Genomic DNA, 19,615 nt, shown 5'->3' with positions numbered 1-19,615 from the left:
TGTGTGTGTGTGTGTGTGTGTGTGTGTGTGTGTGTGTGTGTGTGTGTTTTCAGAAATATTTAAGTAAACTACTCAAGCCTGAAAAAAAAAAAAAAATCTACTCATGGTAAGCTAGAAAAGTCTTAAAACAAAACAGCATAAAGATAATTTTCTCAGAATTATTTTACTCATTGAGAGTTTTCTTTCACTGAGTTTTAAGACAATCTTATTAGTAGTAAATTTAATAGTTACAGATTAACTATTTTAGAAGCCTGTTAATAAACAAAAATTATACCCAACCTCTTAGTTTTTAACTAAATTACACTAAGTAATAAAATTTTAGTTTTAAGTTTGGTAGTGGAGCACATTCTGCTGTTAAGTCTCATGAGCTTCTGAGGCCTCCCTCAATCATGGAGTATGAGGAAGGCCTCCCTACACTCTGCACTGATGTGTAAAGCAATCGTAACAAGGTCTCATGTTTGAACATCTGAGAGAAGAAATTTAAAGAGTTCTTGTACCTTGATTCTTTTTCTATAGAAGTTATGCCTTTTCTCTATCATCATAGGTGGCTGGTAATTCTGTTACTAATTAACTTAAGGTTAATGTTTTCATGAATTGTCAGATATGCAACTGTACCACAGTTTTAATATTTGTATAAGAGAAGACTCATTTTTAATGTACTGCAGTCATCAGGTTTCCTGAAAACCATGCTGTATCAGGAATTTTGTCCATTTACTGAATAATGTGAACAGTGATTTAAATTCATCTCTTTTGAGAATGGAGTCTCAGACAAAAGCACCAGCTAGCCTGGACTCATGATCCTCCTGTCTCAGCCTTGCTGGGAATATGGCTCACACCTCAAGACCAGCTCATATATAGCTTAATATTAATGAAACTAATGATTCCTGTTGTCAATTACTTATACTAAGACAAACTGACACATCTTAAAAGAAATCATTTTTAGCAACCCAAAGAGTGAAAATAAATAAACCTTAAGACTTAAATGGCATAGAACCACTAATTATAAAAAAAGAAAACTACCAGAAAGAAAACTAATTATAATGACCAGTTTTCTCAAAGTTGTGTGTAACAAGAATGAAGCTGTGGATGGCTTTAAGTATAGTAGCGAAGAGTGGGGTGAAAAGCAAAGAATAAAAAGTTATTTCTTGCAAGATAACCTCAAAACTAAAAACACAAAAGTAAAGTAAGGCGGTGCAAAGAACAGGGTGGTGGATGCATATGTGCACAAAAACATCCTGGAACTTGCCTGGTGAGTAACAGATGATTTGATATTGCTTATAAGAAAGAGGTAATAGCAAAAAGCAAGAGGCGGGATAATCTTCTACATATTAATCCTGTTTTAAAATATCTAGGGGATGGGGAATACCAAGAAATGAAGTTGAATCAATTAGGGGAACTTTTTTTTATTTTTTTCCTAAAAGAAAACACAAACATGCACAAAAAGTAGACTCCTAACAAACTGAAAGCAGAAAAACCAAGAAATTCTATTAAGAATGCCTATAACCATGGTATAGATTTGTAAGTAGTTTCACATCATGAAAATATTAACAATTTTTCTGTAATATCAATATTCACGTATTAGTTTTATTTTGTAATCCTTACAATAACCAGAGATATTATGTTAAAGAAAATAAGTGATTATTCTTTTTTTCCTGGGTTTTTTTTTTGTTTTGTTTTTTTTTGTTTTTTTCAGACAGGGTTTCACTGTGTAGCCTTGGCTGTTCTGGACTCGCTTTGTAAACCAGGCTGGCCTCCCTAAGTGCTGGGATTAAAGGGATGCACCATCACGCTCAGCTGTGAGTATTTTTAAAATGCCACATATCTCCCTAAGAAAAAGGCAAATACTGGCATGCTTGCTTATACCGGTAATTATGTGAAGAACACTGACTACTAAAATTAAACTATCTTATCTAATTAAATAAAAGAGGAACAAGACTTAAAAGCTTCCTTTAAAAGCAGTGGTTTTGTAAGATAACAAGATTCTAGAGTATGTTTATGACTAATTTATTTGAATCTACAAACCTTCCCACTTAAAAACCATTGAAAATTTTCAGTAAATGAATTAAATATAAAGGCAGAGGTGTTTTTTTTTTTTTTTTTTTTACGTGAATTCTCTTAGTTTCAGAAAAATGAACATAATAGCTGTTGAGTAGATGACTTTTAGAAATACTGCATAAATCTTTTTGCTTTTATACAGAAACTGCTTGGAGCACCAAGAATTTAACATGCTCTAAAGTTTCAGTCTCACTTGGTACTAAGGGGCTTTCTTGGTTATCTCATTTAAAAATAAAACATAAGTCAAGTATCAATAAAGTAAGTCACTCGCAAATCAAGTCCTCCTTAAAATGCTACTCTACAGCTAAACGTCTCTAAACAAAGGACTAATTATCTGCACATGGCATTATTAAAGAAATAATCTAATTCCACACAAACTAAGTTTCTGAAATGTAAGTTTGGGTCAAAAATTAAAATTGTAGCAACTTTAAAAAACAAAAAACAATAACAAAAATGGTTGTGTGCCAAGGTTTCATTAAACAGATGCTCAACTAACGAAACTCTTAACTAGTTAAATAAGTGTGTATATTATAAGTCTCTATAATATTGTAGGTGATTTTTTTTTTTCGTGACAGGGTTTCTCTATGTAGCCTTGGCTATCCTGGACTCACTCTGTAGACCAGGCTGGCCTCAAACTCACAAAGATCCACCTGCCTCTGCCTCCCTGAGTGCTGGGATTAAAGACCTGCACCACCACCACTCAGCTACAGGTGATTTGTACTTTTTCATAACTAAAATTTTCAGATAAAATAACTAGTACTTCTAAAGTTATAGGGATAACATAGTCCAAGATTTAATGGGCTACATATAAACTTGTTTTACTGTTTTTCCTATTAACAAGTAATCTCCTAAAGTACAGCATTTCAAGAAGTACAAATATGTACAAAGTCTAGACAGCAACTGTGGAGTTTATATTTTCAATTAATAGTCTATTGTCACTTAGAAGTATGTAAAATGTTAGAATTATGCTTTGAGCTATAAATGAAAGCACTATTAAATAAATTAAAATTTTTTAATTGTTTTTTATTAGGTCTGTCTCTTCTGCTATTAGTAATGATCCATTTCAATACATAAATGAAACTCTCTAAAAAAAGTTTATTTTTATTTATGTGTGTGCACAAAAAGGTCCCTGCAGAGGACAGAAGAGGATGGTAAGGTCCTTAGAGATGGGAATTACAGGTTGTTGTCACCCCAACATAGGTGCTAGAACCCAAACTCTGTTCCACTGAAAGGTAGGTGATCTTAACTACTGAGCCCCAACATTAAAAAACAAAAACAAAACCAAAGAGTGGTTTTATTTTTCTGGTTTGTTTAGACGGGGTTTCTCTATGTGGCTCTGGCTGTACCGCAACTCCCAGGTAGCTGTGCACTCTAGAGGCCTGCCTGCCTCTACCTCCTGAGTGCTGGGACTAAAGGAGTGCAGCAGCACCACCCAGTCCAAGTGTGGGTTTTTTAAGTCACCATAGTGATATACAGATCTTTTTAGATGTATTAAACTAACCTTCAGATAAGCTCTATAAACACAACTTGAAGTCCTACCACCTACCAGATAACATTAAACAATGATTAAATGAACATAATAATGGGAAAAACACATTTTAAACTATTCTATTAACTTGAAATCTTTTTCACACGTATATGAATAGAGTTTTTAACTACTGGTAGAACTTTCCCTTCTTTTGATTATGGAGAGCCTATACTATTAGCTTTATATATGCCTTTAAAGTTTAGGCCCTAACTTTTGTACACAGAATATTATATCCGTACGTGTAATATCCTCACTAAAGTTTGCTCACTGTTATGGCTATAAGTCAGAATTGTTTTATTCCTACCCAGCACTAAGACATACAAGGAGGTAAGGTCTCTTAAAGCCTTAATTACCTAAAATTAAATGATGGGTATGATTAAAAACAAATAATTCCTGTTTTAAAAAGATCTGTTAGAGGTGAAAAATAAGTCTGTAAATTCTATAAGACACTTGAAGTGAAGATCAACTTCAAAAGTCAAAAGTCATGGAATCTAATAAGATAGGACGAAACAGCTTGGATTATCAATACCACTTCTCCATGCTCTCAAATTACCTGCTACCATACACTCAAGCACACAGATCTCAGCACAGTGTTTAGTAATAAAACCACCTGGAAAAGCTACATTTCCTCCCACCCCAGTTTTCTTTGTCCCCTTACCCCATTCTGTACCATCCCCTGAACTCCGTGCTTCGCCAGCCCCTTCACCATCTTCTGCAGTCACTAAAAAGTCGAACTCTTTCAGTGCTTCCTCAGTATCAGGATCGTCAGTTAAGTCAGCAGCTAAACCTTCATTACCTATCTGTAAAGAGAAGATAAGCCAGTAATTAGTGCTTTGCATTCTACATTTTAAAGAGGTCCTTTAATATCGCCACAATACTTACAGATCTATTTTGAAATCATTCAGATCCAAAACTGTCCTTTTTCTACATGTCACAAATCTCAAACTATGCCCTAAATAAACAGTTCAATACTGTTGCATGAAGAACACTTGTAAGATGTGACCTAAGTGATGAGGGTGGTAGAAAAGGCCAAAGTTTTACTTCTCAAGAGTTTTTGTTAATTATGGTAGGTTTACAGATTATCCCCATTGAAGAATCATCTACTCACCTGCATACTGGTAAGTGATCTTGATTGGCTGAACACACTGAGAAGTGTGTATTAGCTATATTATTCATGGCAGCAGAGCATAACAGCCAATAAGATTATATTGGTTGTGCAACAAATAATAAAAGCAACCCACCTCACAGAAAAAACAAGTAAGAAAAATCAAAACCTCAAGTTTGTGATATGGCTCGGCGGGAAAAGCACCTATCTAATGACCCAAGTTTTTGGCCTCATAAGCCACATAAAGGTGGAAGGACAAAACTAACTCCACAAAATTTTCCTCTGACTTCTACATACACATACTCCTTTACATCCATCATACAACACACAGTAAACTTCTTTTTATCCACCAGAGTACATCATGCATATGAAAGCCAGAGAAAGGTTAAAATTGCTTTTGTAGACTGAAAGCTTTTAAAAATTTTTTTCTTTTCTATATTAGTACAAAATCTCAATGCAACACAACTGAATTTACTAACAATTTCTTTCTTTCTTGCACAGACAGAGTACCAAGAAGCCAAATGACTTCAAACTCAACATACAAGTGGGGACATCTTTAAACTTCACCCACACCTTGAACTCTGCACCACCATATCCAGTTTAGGTGGTGCTGAGGCTACACCCAGGGTTTTGTGCTCACTGGTCAAATACTTTGCCTTTTTTTTTTTAACACACACTCACACACTTGAAATACTAAACACTACTACTCTGATCCTTACAGATGGGGCATACTCTACTGTAGAAGCCAACTCCCCATCCACTACTAAAATACACTAAGTCCATTTCTTAGTGTATGAGCAACCTTTATTAATCCTTACCACATAATCAGAATGTTAGCATATAATGACATCAATACAATCTCTCAACCAATGTGAAGTATCTCCACTGCAGTGTCTGTTCATTTATTTCCCATGTGATGCTGTTCATGACTGGTTTGGGCTTTTTGTTTTGTTTTGTTTTGTTTTGTGAGACAGAGTCTCTCTGTATAGCACTGGCTGTCCTGAAACTCTCTCTCTGTAGCCCAGGCTGGCTTCAAACTTTTAAGAGATCTGCCTGCCTCTACACTACTACCACCACCTATCTGTGTGACCCCAAATTGTGACAGGATTGCAAAGAGTGCAATTTAAAATTTTTATTTAATTATTATGTATAAAGTGTTCTGCCAGCACGTGTGCCAGGCCAGAAAAAGCACCAGATCTCATTGCAGATGGTTAGGGGACACCATGCAACTGCTGGGATTGAACTCAGGCAATGCTCTTAACCTCTGAGCCATCTCTCCAGCCCCAAGAATACCACTTCTTAAAAAAAAAAAAAAAAATTCAAAATCCTGGACAAATTCTTTAAAAACAACCCTTTTCTCAAGTATTAAGTGAACAATACATGAAATCCTAACCCTGCCATATGTATAACTGAGTAGGAGATATCAATATTATAGACCTTTTGAGGGAAAACTAAAAGAATTACTGCTCAAATTACTGTATACAGGAATAATGTGAATCTACTTTGTGCTTATTGATCCGAAGTTTGTCTTTTCCTTCTGGGATGCCCTCAATGATGTCATTTTCTTCTTCATCACTGTCATCAGCATTTTCTAAGAAATTGAATGTCTCAAGAACATCACCAGACGCCCTGGAGAAAAAGAAAGAAATGGTTCAACTACTTCGATATTACCTCTAATATTTCTTCCTGCTACTGATTTTATACTTTTCCAGATTTAGTGGTACTAGAAATTGAACCCAGGATATCACACATGCTAGACAAGTGTTCAATAGCTTAGCCACTTTCTGACCCTTCTAATTCCTAGCTTAAAACTACTTGAAGGTAACTATTGTAATTCAAACACAACCTAATTTTTTGTTGTTGTAAGACAGGATCTTACACAGTTCAGATTAGTCTCACCTCATTATGTAGGTAAAAATAACTTTTTACTCCTGATCCTCCTACCAGAAGGCTCTGGTTCAAGTCAACCTAATTATAATATATTGCCTAAAATTTTTACTCTAGAATATTTTTAAAGATTATTTGTGCACTACAATTAAAGTATGCATTGTTCTGTATTTAATGAGCTTACCCATGGCTTTCTGCCTAAAACATCTTAGGTAAACGCTGTAAGAAAATAGAATCTGGGGACTGGAAGTGTTCAGCACGTGAGAGCACAGGTAAGCGATTGTTCAGGGGACCTGAGTTTGAACTACAAATACTTACACTTTAGCCTAAATATTTGAAGACTAAACAGTTAAAACACAATAGCTAACCTTATTAAAGCTGCACATATTTAAAATTGTAAAACATATTTGATACCAGATATACCAATCTGTGGGGAGTAGAGGAAGTTCTGAGTAGATGTGTATTGCTTACACGAGCTGGCCAGGCCTGGTGTGGCAGTGGATGCCTTTGATCCCAGTGGTTGGGTGCTGAGGCAGGAACAGCTGTGAGTTATAGGCTGGCCAGGGCTACCTAGACAACCTTGCCTCATAAAACCAAAACAATAAGGACACAAGCAACATCAAAGACCAAAGCCTTAGCACCATGGGAGTGGCAAACCCTTTCAAGGATGAGGCTCCCTGGGATGGCAAAGCCTTCCTCTGATCCATTTGTGAATGTTAACAGTATGTGTAGAAATGACCACAGTAGCTTTCTAAGCTCCAACCCCACATATTTACTTCCCGAAGACTGCTCCCCGACAGAGACTGCTCCTACCAGGACCAGCTAACCTCCTGGATTCAGCTGCATACCATGAACTCCTACTTTCTTGTTCAACTGTATATAATAAGCACGTTAAGCTTCTTGTATGCTGTGTTTCTCCATCAGAGAGACCGGCAGCCACCCCAGTATCTCTATGTATATGAGTCTCACGTCTGTAATTCCTCCTCTCTTTTGCCACACCTCATTAGGGTTCCAGGGCCCAAGAGGCACCAATCCCTTTTATAAATTTCTTATGTAGGAAAAAAAGCTTTAATCTGTTTAAATATTTTCAAACATTTCAAAACTACTCATGTAATAGGTAATAGCAATAATCTATTTATCATTTTACTAAAACTAATTTGAGCTCTGTATATACAAAAAGGGACTTTTATACAGTCATTTAATGTCTAACAATAAGAACAATCATAGAAAATCTAGCTAAAAATGAGACTTAGAATGAAAAGTCTCTGTTGTACCACTGACTTTGGTGTCCCTAAGTTAAGCAATGTAAATCTACAAATACAGATCATACCTTTTGATTTCCTGTCCTTTTTGTTTAGGAGATTCACCACCATTCAGGATCTGTTCTAAATTCTTTGCTTCTACGGATCCATTTGGTTCTGAATTAGACAGTCCAAGTAATGACCTTACCCGCTGAGATCGTACATCTAATATTGTATCTGTGTATCCTACTTCCTGAAGATACCTATCAAGAAAAAATTAAACATCAAAATTCAATATATCTGCCACCTTCCAATTGTATTAAAATTAAAAAAATAAAACCTCCACAATCATACAGACTACTTTTACTTTGTTTCAATGGCTTCACTACAGACTAACTCAAAGTCTAATAGAACGATGTCAACTTCAAGTCAAAACTGAAATATGCGTGCTGAAGATGATACTTACATGGTGGCTCACAACCATCCGTTATCTCCAGTTCCAGGGCATCCAATACTCTCTTCTGACCTATGTGGGTACCCAGCACACATGTGGTGCACATGCATATATCCAGAAAAAAAACTTCCACATATAAGGCAGGGAGTGGTGGCACACACCTTTAATCCCAGCATTCATTATACACAGGCCAGCCTGAGCTACAGAGGAATTCCAGGAACTCCTGTATAGACAGCGCTACACAGAGAAACCCTATCTTGAAAAAGAAAATCAGAAAAAAAGAAAAAGAAAAACAGAAAAGAAGCATATAGTATAACTACCATTGATTAAGAGCCAATTATCTCAATACCTAAAAAGCCTCAGAGCTTTAAAAAGCTTTTGAGATATAGACACAAGACATGCCTCCACATATAGATACACTGTATCTTTTAAAGAACAGACACGTGAATTTATACACACACATATGTATACATACATGCTTTTAAATGTCCAAGGTATGGAAAAGAGTAAGATCTCAATCATGTCAAGAACTGGCATAGAATTGGCCAGGAATTGGTAGATGAATTAATTTCTTCTAGGATCTAGATTCTGTGGTTTTCAAAGTTCACGAATCTAAACCAAGTACTTCACCTAGGATCCAGCATGAGATCAGAAAGAACAGATGATGATGTGTCCATAATAGGTTGTTACTTTAACCTCACATGAAGCCAGCGAAAAGTTACAGAAGAGGATGAGAGTCTTGGGGCTGTTAGGGATGGCTCATTAAGAGCTCTTGCTCCTCTTAGGACCAGTCTCATGCACCCATTCAGGTGCCTCACAACCCACACTGGGGCTCGAGTTTCAGAGGATCTGACACTCTTCTCTGGCCTTGACAGGCACTGTACATACGTGGTGCACATGCAGACAAGCAAACAGACACATGGACATTTTTTCCAAAAGTGACTTAAACACTCCTCGTAAACAACCAAAATAATTTTAGGTAAAAGCTAAAAACAAGAAATAATAATTAGGGGCTGGAGAGACAGCTCAGTGGTTAAGAGTGTTGTCTGCTCTTCCAAACGACCTGGGTTCAATTCCCAGCACCCACACGGCAGGTCACTGTCTAGTGCCAATTTCAAGGGATCTGACACCTTCACACAAATGCACATAAAATAAAAAATTACATAAATTATTAAAAAATAATAATTAGAACAGTAATAAAGCAAGCAAACAAAAAATAAAGAAGAAAATAAACATGAATAAAATAAGCAATATAACCTTTCTAATACACAAATAATTGTGATTAAAGGCTTGGGAAGGTATGGCAAGTCACTCCTGTAATTCCAATACATAGGAGGCAAACAAAGGAACAAGAATAAAGACTAAAGAGATAAAACTATCCCCCAAAAATGTAGGACCAGGATTATAAGGCAAACATTAGGACACCATGTAACAATCTTGTTTCAAAACAGTTTGGCTCTAAAAATAAAGGAAGGAAAAAAAGTAGAGAAAATAGGAATCCAAGCGATGAGATTAGCTTTTGAGAGAAATAATGATTTCCCTACGGCCATCCCCACTCTTCATTCTAAACAACATGTGGTAGAAACAACCTTTCCCTAACCCAGTCTCTAAACTTTGGTCTAAATTAACTGCTGAGGTTAACACAATCTGGATAAAAGTGACTAAGCCATTGCTTGATCAAGTTAGGCCATTTCTAACTCTTCTCAGAAATGGAGGTAGAAGAATCTGTCACATGGGGAAAACAAGTCATTTTTCTTCAGAAGAGAAGAAAAAAACCAAAACAGAAAAATAGACAACCAGAGACATACCGTGGGCCTTTGGTCTCTGTAAGGCCCCCCGAAGCTCCCTGACTTGACACACAGTATTATTGTTCCCTTCAACCCTGCTTGTTATTCCAGTGCTCTTTCCATCAGAGATTTGTTCTTAGTTCAGGTTTTGTCATTTACAACAACCTGGGAACTAGGTAACCAGTAAGAAGCTTAAACATATTACAGAAAGAAACATAAGATGTGAAGGACTCTAATCTTATATTAGTGAAGTATTCTTCCTACTGTTAGTAAAGTAGAAGCGGAGGAACACTACTGGGAGGAGGAGTGACTATGCTGAGGTGTGGCATGAGTTTTGAACACCCACTGAGGGAGGTAGGAACAGGGAATGGTCATAGAGAGAGGTTCTTTGTATGGGGTGGGCAGGAAGCAAACAGTTAATACCTTCCACCTGAGTCTGTTATTTTCCTCCATGAGTTAATTAGAAATGGAAGATCAGAAAGGAAGACTGAACTAAGACCGTGGTTTAACCTGTACTCTGGTGACCGACCAGTGGGCAGCAAAAGTGATCAAATGATACTAAAAAAAGAATAATGGATCATAAGGATCAAGGTAGAGCTAAGAACAAAGCATCCACAAGTAGAGGAGCTAAAGAGGAAAATGAATGGCTAAGGGCCTCAAACATCAAAGTATGATCAGATAGCAACTGTAAAGGAAAGAATATATGTGAGCAATGATGGCATACACTTTTAATCTTAGCACTGGGGAGGCAGAGGTGGGCAGATCTTTTGAGTTTGAGGCCAGCCTGGTCTACAGAGTAAGTTGCAGGACAGCCAAGGAAGAAAAACCCTGTCTCGGAAAATGAAGCGGGGGAGTGGGGATTAACCCTCCCCCCAAAAAAACAAAACAAAGCAGAATACATGGTTACAGTTTTGTTCAGGCAGAGTACAGTAGTTATGAGTGATGATACAACAAAGGATCCAACTATACTTCAGGACTAGTGAAACAACACTGAAAAAGTCCTGAGTTGAAAAAGTTAAGTGTGTTACCTAGGATTATCAGTAGGATACAAGTAGCAAAATTTCCAATTATAAGAAAAAGAGAGACAATAAACAAGATTTGCCATAGCATTATCTCTAGTATATCAATAAACAAGCATCAAAAAGGTTCCTCAAAAATTTCACTAAGGTCTGGAAGAGGAGTAGTTAAAAGCACTTGCTGCTCTTGCAGTGGACCTGGGTTGAGTTCCTAGAACCCACATGGTGGAATCCAGTGCCCTCTTCTGGCACTCACAAAGCGCATACTTGCATACATGCACGCACACACACAGAAACAGAGATGGAAAAATATACACAAAATAAATATTAAAAAAAAATTTCAACTAGAAAAGAAAAACATTGGCAAGCCGTTTGAAATGATCAGTTAACACTTCCTTCTACCTCTCACACACTGACTTAAAAGAGAACCCACACTTGTAGACTTTGTAGTGAGAATGTGGGTGCCTTAGATGAATGATGCTAGTGTGGCTAGTGGTTTTTTAATGTGTTATGGGTATTTTTCCTAAGTGTAAGAAAGCATATGAGGCACACAGTTCCTACATGAATATCACCAGTGGAGGACAAATAAGGGCACCAAATCCTCTGGAACTGGGAGTTAAAGATGTTTGTGGGTCACCACATAGGTGCTAAGAATCAAACCTGGAATCCTCTGTGAGAGAAGCCAGTACTTTTAAATGTTGAGCTATCTTTGTAGCACAACTTCATACTACTCTATTTTAGGCCTTTTCTAGTTTTTCAGATTTTCTACCACATAAGAAAGGGGAGGGCGAGAGAAGGGGAGAGAAAGGAAGGAAAAGTAAGTCAATGTCATCCTGAAGAGGAAAATGGCTTTAATAATAGCTGGGTGGGTGAAGTTTTACACAGCCAAGCCTGAGGATTGAGTCCCATTTCTGTGACTAAAAGGTGAATGGAGAAGCAGCTGCTAAAAGCTGTCCTCTGATCTCCACAGACAGCTGTGGCACACGCCTGTGCCCATCCCCACACACTTACAAATGGACTTTTTTTTTTTTTAAAGAACAATGAAAAACATAAAACGAAGCAAGTTTTTACTTATAATTGCATCAATATAAGAATGTTCATAACTTTTTTATAAGTTGAAATCATTACTCACTGTCTTAAGAGCTGTCTGCCTTGCTTCCATGTTAGCTGGCTATTCTGAGGTGCTGGAGGAGCCTCTGCATCTTTGGTTTCCTCTGGAAATTAAGGAGAGGAAGTTCTGCATACATTATTTCAACTTATTATTGCATTATTCAGGTTTTTATCAGAAATAAATTTACACACAAAAATATTTTATGTAAAACAGGAAAAAAGTTAAAGATTTACTAAAGGTCATTTCTCCTTTACTGTTTGTTCAATAACTCAGGGACTTTACCTGCTTTAAAGTCAAAAGACCTCAAATGTGCTTTAGCAAAACTGAAAAATTAAGAAGGGCTGGACTTCAAAGTAGAATTCTGCTGTGTCAAATATCTTTAAGATCAAAGAAAAATTACATATGGTATTCAAACTCAACAATCAGATACTGATGATTCACATAATCTACACACATAGATACACATACTTCATTTTGAATTTGTATCAATAAACATTAAAATGTCCATCACAAACTTTATTTTTTTAGAACAAAAGATTAGGCCAAGGGTCCAATGTGGCTAGGAAACCAGGCTGCTGAATGGCATCTAACCTAGATCACTAAGATACGCACACAGGTGGTAGGTAAAGCCTTTTCTTAGGTCCTACCGCAGTAGTCTACAGCTAAAGCAGCACCTATTCCTGGGAAACGCCAACTCATCAGCCTGCAGCTTTCTTTTGGGTCTCAGTTTTCAGGAAGCCCAGCAGATTCTCAACATCTCCAAGCTGAGTCCTAAACAGTAGTAGTAGTATAAATGCCCATTTAAGGTGAATGACAAATCTATGGGTAGCTTATTCTATTTGTAGTCAAAGGTTATGTGTTTAAATGGCCTAGATAAGGAACTTAGAATCCAAGCCCCAGAGACAGTCTTTTCGTAGACGTCCAAAAGTAAACACTTGCATCCTCACTCCATTGACCCCTTGTAATTTATAGATTAGTAATAAATATCTTTTATACACACAAAAACAGAAATGGTGTGGGGCTTTTTGTTTGCTTACAGAGATAGAGCCTTATGGTGTGTGTGTGTGTGTGTGTGTGTGTGTGTGTGTGTGTGTGTGTGTGTCTGGCATCAAATTGATCCTCCTATTTCAGCCTCTTAAATGCTGGGATTAAAGGCATGTGCCACAACAGTTAGATCAGAAAATAGTATATATGAAAGTAAAGAAGCCATATTTTAATCTCAGATAATAAAGTATTTACATTTACAAAAGAGAAAAAGGAAGAAACCACAGGTTTAAATATAGCAGCATGCTTAACACGTACAAAACTCTACATCCATTCCCCACCACTGAATTAAACATGTTTAATGAGCAACGTAAGTTTAGCTGAGTTAAGTTTTCAAAAGTTATCCCTATAGTAAAACTTAGAATTATTGTGGGCACTATTATCACCACACAGATTCTCATTATCAAAGTAAATGTACTATGAAAAGAAGCACTTGAAAAATCCTCCCCCCAACCCATATTGAGATTATTTCTCAACTATTAGGTTCCCAGACTCCTCAAAGTCACTTAGTACCTGCTGATAATTATAATCCTTTGTAGCCGTTACTTCTCTGACGGTAACAATCTCATCATTTCCTTCTTATTCTTCCATCAAACATGAGTAATTCTCTAATTTCTAGAGGTAATTACTTAACTCTGATAGTCTCTTGACTTACTTTTATATGTGTAGCATTTAAAATTAATAACTGGAGACAAAAACCTTTTTAAAAACATAACTGCTCAATCCAATCACCAAAAATTAACAAAAGTTAAATGAGTTTCTCATTTCATATTTTCTACTTGGAAATATATATGTAAAACTAATACAAGCCAATGTATGTTTTACTTTATTATACTCCAGAAAAACATATTAACATCACTTTAAAATAATTACATAGAGTTGGGGGTATATTATAGTAATAGAGCACTTAACGTAGAACGCAGAAGCTTAAGTTTGATCCCCTACCGCCACTACAAAAAGAAAAGTATGTACTATTTTACACAATGCAAACACCTATTTAACCAGAACCTCATGCTGAAATGAGTTTTCATTATTTCACTATGACAGTTAAAACTTTAAAGTATATAAACACACAATTTAATGGATTTTTGAACAATTAATACCTAGCTCAACAAACTCCAGCATCCCTAGAAACTTTGTCCCTCCAACCACTTAGCAGCTATTCTATAACAGTATTAACACTATTTCAACCTCTAAAACTTAATTTGTGAATGTGGCAGGATGATTTCTATCAATTTTCAATTTTATAAATTTGACACCTACATTGTCCAGTCTAATGCAGTTAACTTACTTTTATTGCTTAACAGCATTTTGTCAACTAATGCATATTTATCCATTTTAATGCTGACAAACATTCTAGTTGCTTCTAGATTTTCACAATCATTACCAAGCTGCTGGGTATGTGCTGTATTCATTCCCTTTACTGATACAAGGGCATCTCAGGCACTCAGCTTTACTCCACCATCAACATATACAAGCAAACTCTGCTAAATCCGAAGCCTCAGCAATACTTGACACTCCTTTTCTGTCACTCTCATAAATGCTAAACTATGTTGCATTCAAGTCTTTGCCTGCACTTTTTAAATAATGTATCATTTCTTATCTTCTAGCCATTAAGATGGCCTCTCTATCATGTGATACATCCACTGTTCTTTTACTCTTTTTTGTTTGTTTTCTGAGACAGGATCTCTCTCTGTGTCTCTCTCTCTCGTGGCCCTTGCTGTCCTGAAACTTCAATTATGTAGACTATGTTGATCCTGAACTCTGAGATCTGCCTGTCTCTGTCTCCTGAGTACTGGGGTTAAAGGAGTGTCCCATGTCCACTTTTCTATCGAATTAATCTATTTATCTAACATTTACATACTTGAATATAATCACTTTCAGATTAGTTTAAGAAATATGTGAAATAATGAGGTATAAACATTTATATATTTTCAACTTCTGTCAAATCAGTATTTTACATTTTCTTTTTTATATGCTGATTTGAAGGAGTTTATAAAGCCAATAGTGAGCAGAATGTGGTGGCTCACCCCTGTAATCCCAGTATTCAGACAGGCCAAAGCAGGTAGGTGGATCTCTGTGAGTTCAAGGGCAGCCTGGTCTACAAAGAGAGTCCAGAACAGCCAGCAGCAAAGCTACATAGAGAAACCCTGTCAAAAACCAAACCAAACCAAACCAAAAACCCAATACTATTTCCTTCATCAACAAATATACTTTGATGCAGATAATTTTTCCCTTAGTATGATATGTATTTGCGTTGTTTGCTATCCAATATTCTGAATAGTTTTCTATGTCAGTAAAAACCTTTTATTTAGTTTTTATGATGTTTCATAAGTAAAATTACTTATGTATATTACAAACAAAAAGATACTTATCTGGGCAGAATTTTAACTGTGGGTAGGAGAAAATTACATGCTAATGATCTTGCTTTATACAAACTGTTACAATAAAACAAGCTAAGAATTGCACAGGCTCTGCTCCAGAAATAATAAGTAAAAACAAGCAATAGATTAACTTTGCTCTTTTTCTGAAAAAGCTATGCTGAAAAAGAAAATGACTGCGGCTGGAGAGATGGCTCAGTGGTTAAGAGCACTGTCGGTTCTTCCAAAGGACCAGGTTCAATTCCCAGCACCCACATGGCAGCTCACAACTGTCTGTAACATAAATTCCAAGGGATCTGACACCTTCTCACTAATGCACATAAAATAAAAATTAAATAAATAAATAAATAAATAAATAAATAAATAAATAAATAAATAAATAAATAAATAGATAAATAGAAAGAAAATGACTGAAAAGAAATCTTTGAATCTGTTGTTTTTCCTGTATGTTTCAAGCCTTAGTTACTAAGGTAGTCTAGTTGCAATTAAGGGTAGCAAGTATAAAAATAAAAAAATATTTCCACCTTCTATTTTTCTAAAACTTATTCTTTTATAGGAAAGAATTTTGTTTTGTTTTGTTCTGTTGTCGAGACAAGGTTCTCTGTGTGTAACTAACTCTGGCTGTCCTGCAACTCACTCTGTAGACAAGGCTAGCCTTAAGAACTCACAAAGACCTACCTGGCCAGGAGCCGCAGGAAAAGGATTTCTTGAGATAAGGACATAGCAGCTAAGAATGAGCTTGAGCTCCTGATACTCTGACCTCTACCTATCTGAGATGATGAGACCACAGGGAGATACTATCATTTCCAGTCCCTAGTCTTACTTCTCTGTAGAGAGTACAATGGTATTTTCTAGAATCATAATGAGTCTTTAGAACCTCTCAGGAACACAAATGCCATCTTAATGGTGGTTTATGACAATTAGCAGGTAAAACAAAAGGTTCTTCTGCTAAAAGTCAAAGGAGGGAAGACCAAGAATAGTACATCAATTCAGGTAGATAAGATTTACGGTCTGCTTCTGTCAAGTTCATAATACTTATTGTTGAACCAAATCTAATTGGTATTTTTAAAAATCAAACTATTAATATCAACACCTATGTACGTTTTATTTTCTAACTATACACTTTGACTCTAAGAGCAAAAACAACCTAGAAGAAAAATATTTTATTTTAATTTTCATATTAAAATAAAGAAAAAAAAACGGTTGCCTTAGGAACAAGACACAAAGAATACCACAGGCTTCAAATGTGACTGCAGTGTCAAAGATGTCTATCTAAGATGGGGCATTCTCAGCCACGTCTGTAGTTGCAGCACTTTGAAGGTGGAGACAGGATGGTCAAGTCAGATGTTCAAGATCATCCACTAACATCTAGAGTTGAAGGAAGGCCTGGAATACACAAAGCCCTGCCTTAAAATAAGGGGGCGGGGGAAAGAATGGAGTAACCAAGACCCAGACACTCAAGAAATAAAAAATTGTCTTCAGAGTTTGCCTATGTTAAATTATTTCGTATCTTTTAGATTTCTACAGTTATATGGACTCCTAAAACTAATCTTAGCTCTTCCCTATATCCTATCCACTCCAGGACATGTATTTATCAACAACTGCTCTCATATTCACTACTTAATGAAAAAAAAAAAAAAAAAAGAAAGCTAATTGGAGATGACTTTCCTACTCTAAATTTTATCTGGCTAACTGTAAAGTCCAAATCTAGCCAAACCTCCAGTATCTTAGAACTACAATGAGCTACTTAGAACTTCTCCTGATTAAAAGGGCAATGTATTAAAAATTAAGGTTTACCTGGTTGCTTGCTGTCACATCAAAAACCTGAGCCAAATTCACCCAAGACCCATTTGACAGAAGTTCAGAAGTAATTCCCAAGTGGTCCTCTGACAACCTCCCCCCCACACACACACTAAATACATAAATGTAAAAAACATTGGGAGAGTCAGGACCTTATTACGTAACCCTAGCTGTCTTGGAGCTCAATATGCAGATCAGACTGGCACTGAACTCAAAAGATCTGTCTCTGACTCTGCCTACTGAGTGCTAGGATTCACGGCATGAGCCACCACACCCAGCCAAATAGAAATGAATAAATATGTATAGATACATATATATTACTATGTTCACATGAGCGACAAAAATTGCTTACAGGTAGAAAAAACTTTACTTAAGCATGCTTTGGTTTTAATTACTAGCAAAAATGTGCCCACAATTAGAGAAAATAGGATTTCACTTTAGAGAAAATAGGATAAGTAACATCAACATTGAGAGGGAGATGAAACAAATTTCTGTTTAGTATTTTTACCAAGGGCTAGAGAGATGGTGTGGATTAAGCTTCTATACTGCTCTTGCAGAGGATCAACAGTCAGTTCCCAGAGCTCACACTGGGTAACTCACAACTGCCTGTAAAAGCACCTCCAGGAAATTTGAAATCCTCTTCTGGACTCTGTGGACACCAGCACTCATTTGCGTACATACTCATGTACACAATTTAAAAATAATAAAAATACTTAATTAAAAATGCTTTCATCAAGTTTTAGACAGTTGTAGCTACAAAGATGGCTCAGTGGTTAAGAGCACTGGCTGCCTTGACAGAGGACCCTGGTTCAATTCCCAGCATCTACATGGGAGCTCACAACTGTCTACAGCTCCAGTTCCAGGGGATCCAACACCCTCACACAGACACACATACAGGTAAACCACCAATGCACATTAAACAAATAAATGTATAAAAAATTTTAGACACTTTATAATAATCATTCATCTAATGCTATAAAATCCAAATCTGGATAAAGAGTACATAAAATTAGTTGGTTTCTTTCTTTCTTTTTTTTTTTTTTTAAAGAATAAAGTTTACCTGATTCAAAGGTTGGCATTTTCAAATCACCTTGGTTCAGTTCTGTGCCATATTTTAATTTGTGATACTTTGCCCTGAAAATTTAACAATTGGTAAAAGAATAATTATTTTTTTCAACTGAGTACTGCTATGCATTACTCTAATAACAATGCAATGTGTCCTTTTTAAAATTTTTGTGCTAAGAATACTGAAATGTACTGAAAAAAAGATACAGAAGAAAAATTACCCAAGTAACAACTATATGTACGAGAAGAGATAAATTTCTCCTAATCTTTAAAGAGAAAACATCTAAAATATTATAGCAAAATATTACATCTACTCTCATTTTCTTTTTTTCCATACACAAAGTAAAATGTGAAAAGGTTTTCAATAAAGTATACAATGATGTAAATGAAGACAACACTGTTTTGTTCTAGTCACATTAAGAGATGAAATATACATACCTTTCTTGTTTTAATGCATATTCTAACATCTTTATTCTTCTCACTAAATCCTTCTTTAAATTTTCTTGACCTTTCCTTTCTCCTTGTAAAAACGCGATCCGTGCCTAGAAACATTGATACATTTATTTATTTTTTCCTTAACCAACCACAAACAAACTAAAATAGAAAAATATAATAAATGCAAAGTGTAACATTTTTATCCATGACCTCAGGACTTAAAATTCATAGAAATGGTCAACTAGACTTTTCATTAGATAACCTAATCCCTTTGAAAATAAAGACAACCATACATAGGCCATTTTCTTATAATCCTTTAGGACCTCAAATAATATTAATGCTTAATCTTTCTATAAGCCTAGAAAAATTTTATGGGTAAAATTAGGATATTTTTTTTTTTAAAAACCTGAGGGTGGTAGGAATAAAGAATGGCCACAGAGAGAGGTTTTCTGTACAAGGTGGACAGGAAGCTCTACCATCCACTTAATTCTGTTATTTTTCCCCATTAATTAGTTCATTAAATAAAAAACTAATCAGAGATCAGAAAGTAAGACTGAACTAAGGCTGAGGTTTATCCATACTCTGGTGATAGTAACCAGTAAGCTGCTTAAAAGTGAAAAAATGATACTAAAAACAAGTAGATCATGGGGTAGAGCTAAGGACAACAAATAAAGCAGCCACAAGTAAATGAAAAAAAGAAGAAAAT

At 35.9% G+C, this 19,615-nt stretch overlaps 1 protein-coding gene across 3 annotated transcripts in view; it reads right to left on the bottom strand.

Annotated features, from left to right (window-relative positions):
• Positions 1-19,615, bottom strand: part of Strn3 (striatin 3) — an 83,405-nt gene that overhangs the window by 34,703 nt on the left and 29,087 nt on the right. For all 3 annotated transcript variants that reach the window (XM_055608518.1, XM_055608519.1, XM_055608520.1), the window contains exons 2-7: positions 18,913-19,016; positions 18,470-18,543; positions 12,206-12,287; positions 7,906-8,079; positions 6,191-6,317; positions 4,242-4,383 (exon numbers count right to left, since the gene is read on the bottom strand). In XM_055608518.1, the coding sequence (XP_055464493.1) occupies positions 4,242-4,383; positions 6,191-6,317; positions 7,906-8,079; positions 12,206-12,287; positions 18,470-18,543; positions 18,913-19,016 (703 nt within the window). The remainder of the gene's footprint in view (positions 1-4,241; positions 4,384-6,190; positions 6,318-7,905; positions 8,080-12,205; positions 12,288-18,469; positions 18,544-18,912; positions 19,017-19,615) is intronic.

Source organism: Psammomys obesus, unplaced genomic scaffold, assembly GCF_907164565.1.
Source record: "Psammomys obesus unplaced genomic scaffold, mPsaObe1.curated_primary_1811, whole genome shotgun sequence".
NCBI classification, from domain to species: Eukaryota; Metazoa; Chordata; class Mammalia; order Rodentia; family Muridae; genus Psammomys; species Psammomys obesus.
The sequence above is the reverse complement of the archived record's forward strand: the minus strand, read 5'-3'. Positions and strand labels throughout refer to the sequence as shown.